The sequence below is a fragment of the Eimeria acervulina genome, genomic scaffold (genome assembly GCF_000499425.1).
Source record: "Eimeria acervulina Houghton genomic scaffold, Eah_scaff328, whole genome shotgun sequence".
Taxonomy (NCBI): domain Eukaryota; phylum Apicomplexa; class Conoidasida; order Eucoccidiorida; family Eimeriidae; genus Eimeria; species Eimeria acervulina.
Genome location: NW_013549879.1, coordinates 1 through 6761, shown reverse-complemented (window position 1 = coordinate 6761; position 6761 = coordinate 1). Strand labels below are relative to the sequence as shown.

Below are 6761 nucleotides of genomic sequence, written 5' to 3'. Positions count from 1 at the left end.
ACGTATATATATGTATATATATATATATATATATACATATATATGCATGTAGATGCATGTATATATATATATATATATACATGGCTCTGAGTATCCAACCTTGTGGCAAGAGTACAGACATGAGCTAACTACAGCCCGAGAGTGCTGTATCCCCCAACAGAAGCTGAGGGCCCCCCTTTCTTACAATGATTATCTGCACAGCACCACAGGGGTCTGAGTATGATGCGGGGAAGAGTTTGTCAATCAAGAATTACAGGGCTTTCTGCTGCACCTCCTGTTTCTAGTTCAGCCCCACGCATGCATGCTTCAATAACCCCCTTTCCCGCTGATTCACGAAGGCAATAGCAGCTGTTCAGCAATTTACTGACTCCTGTTGCTACAAAATACAATACCAAATACAATAACGCTGCTATAGACAGATACTGTACACCCCACTGCTATACGAGCAGACAGGGAGGAACGAGAGACTCCTCAGTCTTGTGCTTAGACCACCGTAAGCTGCAGTCGAGATAAAATGTGTTATTAGGAAACATCTATATATACATATATATTACATACATATACAAAAATCTATACATAGATATAGATGTAGATATAGATATACATGCAGATATATATATATATATATATGTATATATATATATATATGTATATATACATATATATACAGATATATATATACATATAAATGAAGGTATAGATACATAGATAGCAGCAGACCGCACCTCCATTCCTCACACATTCGCAGCCCAATGGCCTGTAGGTCTAAGGGTGTGGGGCTAAAAGAGAGAAAGAAGTAAGAGAATAGGTTACAGTGTACAGTGCAGCTTACTTTATCTGAAGGCGGTATGAACGCGTGCATGCGAGCGCTACAACCTCCCCTTCTGGTGTCTGCAGTAACCGTGTACATAATTGTTCTGCTTCTGTTTGCATGCCATGCATGCATAGTGCCCCCTTAGGCTTTGAATATACTCGCAACTTCAAAGAGTAAAGGCAAGACATATATAAAGCGACTCCCGCTCCCCCAGAGGGCCCCACTGGCCCTCTTGAGGCCCCCTATGGCTCCCTACAACCTCAGAAAAGCTATAATATCTTTAAGAGATTTAAAATAGCTATTTAGAAAGGAGCTGGGGGCCCTTAGATAAGAGTGCTGTGCACTGTAGCAGCGGCCACGCCCTACTAAAGAAAGGGGGTGTATACGTATACTTTTGAATTCCTACGGTACTCTGCAGCTAGAGAGCATCAATACGTTTATATTAAATAAAATAATAATCTAAAAAAATTAATTTTTTGTTTTCTTTTATAAAGATATACCTCAAGAAGCCCCAAGGGGTTGTTAGCCCCGCTGCTCTGCAATGCTGCTGCTGCGCGCAACAGCAGCAGCAGCGGCAGCAGCAGCAGATCGTTTTGTTGTTTCGTTCTCCGTTTATTTTGGACTTTAGGAGTAAAAGAATTTATTCTTTTAATATATTTAATTATTCTTTATTTGTTTATATTATAATTTTCTTTGTCTGCTTTGTAGGCTCTCATAGAGCCAAGGGGGGGCAGCAGCGCCAGCCTCAGTGAACACTACCGCTCTTTTCAGCTTTGTTTGTTTGTTGTTTTCTGGGTTTATTTTTAAATATCTTGAATAAATAAACAAATACTTTAATCAATTCAAGATGGATTCATTTAAAAGAAGACAAGAGGGGCCCCAGGGCTCTCTATCTGCTCCCGGGGCCGCCCACCCTGCGCTAGGTAGCAACGGTGCAGTAGCTCAAGGGGGCTCACCAGGTGTATATGGAGGTCCTAAGCGTCAGCGCTTATCTCCTAGTGGTTTAGGGGGTGAAGGAGATGAGGGTGCCCCTATGGAGGGGTCTCAGGGGCCTCGGGTGCTGCCTGTATGTCTATTAGTTTCTGATAATATAGCAGGGGCCCTCATAGGTAAAGGAGGTGCTACTGTAAGAGACCTTGAGCGCTCAACAGGGGCACGAATTTTCGTGCAGCGCAATGCTCTGGGCCCTCACGAGCTTGCTGCAGCAAAACAAGCGATGTTAGAGACAGTGGGGCCCCCCCCTCAAGACCAGGCTCTTGATGTAGCAAAGATAGTTGCTATAGGGGGACAGAAGGAAGAAGAAGTGCATGCAGGGCTTGTAAAAGTCTTGCAGCTAATATCATCTCACCCTTCTCATAGCGGCAAGTCAGCAGCTTTGCTGCTCGTCCCTCATCGCAGCGTCGGGGGTATTGTAGGACAGAGGGGTAGAGCGATTGAAGAGCTCAGCCAGAAGACACAGACACAGATTCGAGTTGTTCCTGGTGTAGCAGCAGCAAGCGGAGATAGGGCCCTTTGTATAACGGGTCAGATGGATGAGCATGTTGCGGCAGCAGTGCAGCTTGTGCTGCAGCAGCTGCAGCAAATGCTTGCTTCAGGCAGACTCTCGAAGCAAGACTTTGATTACCTTATTACTATTTCTTCTACTGCTCAACCAAAAGCTCTTAGGGGCCCCAGAGGAGCGATGGGGGCCCTACCTGGGGGCCCCCTCCCAGGGGGCCTCCCTGTGGGTGGTGCATCACCAGCAGGACCGGGCGGCTTCTTTGGAGTAGGGGGCCCCTCGTGGGGCCCCACAGGTGGAGGGGGGGGCCCCCAGGGGGCCCCCAGCCCAGGGGTTCAGGGGGGCAGCGGCTATAGATTTGTAGCAAGCGTTGAGAGCTGCGGGGGCCTCAGCTGCACCTCTGTCTTATGCTTTGTTATACCTCAGAGACTTGCTGCTTGGGTTGTGGGGCCGCAGGGCTCTCATGTTAGAGCAGTTAGAGAGGAGACAGGGGCTCAAGTGCAGGTGTTAGATGAAGTATCAGGGTTTACAGGTGAAGATGCAAGAGCACTATTAAGAGGGCCCCAAGGGGGGGGCCCCTCTGGGGGCCCCTCTGAAGGCTCTGATGGAGGAGAGAGATTCTGTATGGTTTCAGGGCCCCTACAATCTGTCTGCGGGGCTGTGCTGCGCTTGGGGCTTCCGCTGCAGGAGAAGCTGCAGCAGCAGCATCAGCCGCTGAGGCTGCTTATACCCTCTCGTTTTGTTAGCCCTTTGATAGGCAGCAAGGGCACAGTTATAAGAGATATGCAGCAGAAGTCAGGTGCTCTCATTCAAATATCTAAGACCCTAGGGGGCCCTGAGGGTGGTTCTCAAGGGGGCCCCCAGGGTGGTGCTCCCACATGGGGCGACCAGCAGCAGCAGCAGCAGCAAGGACCAGGCAGCAACAACAAGATGCTGTCTCCTCGCGAGCAGCACAGAGTTATCTCTTTTGAGGGCCCTTCTGCAGCAAGACTTGTTGCTCTAGCTCTTGTCTGGCAGCGTATTCTCAGCGTAGAGTATCAAGAGCTGTCTAGAGACGGGGCCCCCCTTATCTGTCCCTCATCTTTAGCAGAAGATCTGCAGCAGCAAGGCTATGATACGAGCAAGATTATGCTGCCTCCTCCTCCAGCCAGAATTCAGCAGCAGCAGCAGCAGCAGCAGCAGTTCGGAGCCCCTGAAGGTGGGGCCCCCTATTATGATGGGGCCTCACCTACAGGGGGGGCCCCCTGGGGGCCCCCTCAGCAAGACCCTATGAGCGGAGGCCAACGACCTTGGGGTAGCCCAGATGATGCAGCAGCAGCAGCAGCAGCAGCAGCAGGAGGGTGGGGGCCCCCCTCAGGGCCTCATGATGCAGGGGCCCCCTCAATGGAGCAGCTAGAGGGTTTTCTTAGAGGCTTCTGTGCTCGTGTCGGCCAGGTACAAGATTTGGGGGCTCTAGGAGAAAGACAGACAATAAGATTGCTGCTGTCTGTTGAGCAAGGAGAGGCTTTGCTGCGCAGAGACAGTCTTAGCAACGGCAGGTACGGGGGGCCCCCTAATGCAGCAGCAGGGGCCCCCAATGCTCTCGATAGGATCAGCGAGGTAACAGGCTGTCATGTACGCTGCTTTAGCAGCGCTCAGGGCCCCCCTAATGGAGGCCCCCAGCAGCAGCAAATGGTGTTGATGTTTACAGGGTCTCCTGCTGCTAATAGTATTGCAGTAATGCTTACTCAGGCGCGGCTGCTGCAGCCTTAAGATAAAAGAAGAGAGATATTTTCAATTACTGTTACTGCTGCTGCTGCTGCTGCTGCTGCTAGCTGCTGCTAGCTGCTGCTAGCTGCTGCTCCGCGAGGTGTATGTACACTGCAAAGAGGGACAGGTCGGAGGAGGCTTCTCAGGTTGTACAGAAGCAAAAGAAAAGAGTTAAAACAAACAAACGAACGAAAAAGATAAGAGCAGCGTAGGTGACTTAAGCTTTTGCTGCTGAGTTTATTGCTGAGGGTTAGGCGGGTTCTCTTTGTTGCATGCATGCATTATTAACCTCTGTTATTTTCTTTTGCTTATCGAGATAGGAGTTTGTTTATACGCATCGGTGCTGGCGAGCGCAGCAGCAGAAGCAGCAGCAGAAGCAGCAGCAGCAGCTTCTGCTGTTGCTTGGGGTCCGCTTCTTTTCGTTATGAGCTTAGGGATAGCAACACAAAAAGAAAGAGACAGAGACAGAGAAGGAGACAGACAAAAGGGCTGCATCTCGCTGTGCTGCTGTGGGGCCCATTGAGGTGTATGTACACCCCACGAGCCGAGGTTATGTTTCTGCTGTCTGTTTGTTTCTTTCTTTATATTTATACTGTATATTTTATACCGGCCTTGTACATATATATATATTTATATATATTTAATATATATATTTATATGTATTTATTATCTATTTATATATTTACATCTATACACATGCATTATTTATATATACAGATGCAGGAGTTGTCTTACAGCAATACATATACATATCTATCTTGTACACATAACATATTCATACATATACATATATACATATACATACATATACATACATATATATTTATATATATATATTTATATTTATATTTATAAATATATATAAGAATGTGCTGCACGTACAGTCGCGAGCTGACGTCCACAGGAGTGCAGCATATTGAGAGGTGATGAATAAAAAATAAATATAATAAATAACAAGACGGGGGTAATGAGAGAGAAGAAGGTAGAGAGTTTGTTTGTTTTGTTTGCATTTATTTTAATGCATTAAATTAAAAGAGAATATATATATAATATATATATATATATATTATATATATATATATCTTCTGCTCTCTTATGCTGATGTTAAGGGCCCCTGTCTGTCTCTTTCCGTCTTTCTACCCTGTTGTTTACTCAAATAAACATTCAAGTGTATATACAAAATATATATATATAATATATATATATATTTGGAGGTAGTCGGGGCCTTTCTGGCGCAGAGATTGGGTGGGTGGGGACAGAGAAAGAGACACGCGGCATAAACGCAGAGACAGAGACAGAGACAGAGAGAGACACAGAGAGAGAGAGAGAGACAGAGAGATGCAGAGAGAGAGAGAGAGAGACGGTGAGAGAGAGAGAGCGAGGGTGAGAGAGACACACAGAGAGATGCAGAGAGAGTGTGAGACAGAGAGAGAGAGACAGAGAGAGAGAGAGAGAAAGAGACAGAGAGCGAGAGAGAGAGAGAGAGAGAGAGAGAGAGAGCGAGAGAGAGAGAGAGCGAAATATGGGAGCGGAGGTGATGAGGAAGAGAGCGAGAAAAGAGAGACAAAAGAGGGACAGAGAGACAGAAATATAGAGACACTCGAACCTGAGAGGGAACAAAGAAAAAGAGACAAAAAAAAATGAAAGAGAGACAGAGGAAAGGAGACAGGGAGAGCGGAGAGACAGAGAGAGAGAGAGGGGGGGGGAGACAAAGGAGACGCACAGAGAGACAGAGACAGAGACAGAGACACAGAGAGACACAGAGAGACAGAGACACACACACAGAGAGAGAGAGAGGAGGGCCGAGACTGATAAAGAGAGAGTGCAAGAGAGAGCGGGCGAGGAGACTCTTCATTAATATGTTATGAGAAGCGGCATCATTAAAAAAGAGAAGGAAAACGAAGAGGGGGGCCCCCCTTTCACTTATTAAGGGGCCCCCTGTGGGGGGCCCCCTGTTCTATGGTGACTCTCTAAGTGTAAGGATCGGTCTGCTACGGGTGTCTCCTCTGGCTGTCTCTTCGAGCTGTCTCTGCTGCTGTCTCTGTCTCCTGTTGTCTCCTCGTGGTGTCTCCTTTTGCTGTCTCCTTTTAATGGGTTTAAGAGGAGGGATCCCTGCAGCAAATCTGCGTCTGAGCCTAAAGACAATAAGGGGTTTGTTTAATGTCCCGCACGGATTAGGGTTTAGGGTTTGGAGTGAGGGTTTAGGGTTAGGGTTTAGTACGTTGACGACGGTTTAGATGAGGGCCGCACGGATTAGGGTTTAGGGTTTGGAGTGAGGGTTTAGGGTTTAAGGCGAGCAGCATTCCTTCAATGGGGTGTGAAGACACTCTGCGCAAGGCTGAGGGTTTAGGGTTTAGGGTTTAGGGTTTGCGGCGGCGTGTTGACAGTGCACAGCGAATTGCTCTGGCTTTGGGCCCCCCCCTATCTTCCTGCGTTTAGGGTTTAGGGTTTAGGGTTTAGAATGTCTCTGTGGGGTCTTCTACTGTGCGGGGGCCCCCACAGCAGAAGAGGAGACACCTGAGCAGAGAGAGAGAGAAAGGAGACATCTGAATAGAGAGACAGACACCAGCCAGAAGATACAGTGGAGGTCTTCGTAGTAAACACCATTATATTATGTGCGCACAAGCGCAAATATATATATATATATGCAATATATATATATATATATATATATATATATATATATATATATATATATAC

The 6761-nt window shown here is 47.2% G+C and overlaps 1 protein-coding gene across 1 annotated transcript; it reads left to right on the top strand.

The window, feature by feature from the left end:
* Positions 1-1661: 1661 nt before the first annotated feature.
* Positions 1662-4064, top strand: EAH_00033150 (hypothetical protein, conserved; the record flags this gene model as incomplete). The annotated part of the gene is made up of 1 exon (XM_013395918.1): positions 1662-4064. One exon carries the CDS (start codon positions 1662-1664, stop codon positions 4062-4064), a length of 2403 nt encoding a protein of 800 aa, XP_013251372.1.
* Between the last annotated feature and the right edge of the window lie 2697 nt (positions 4065-6761).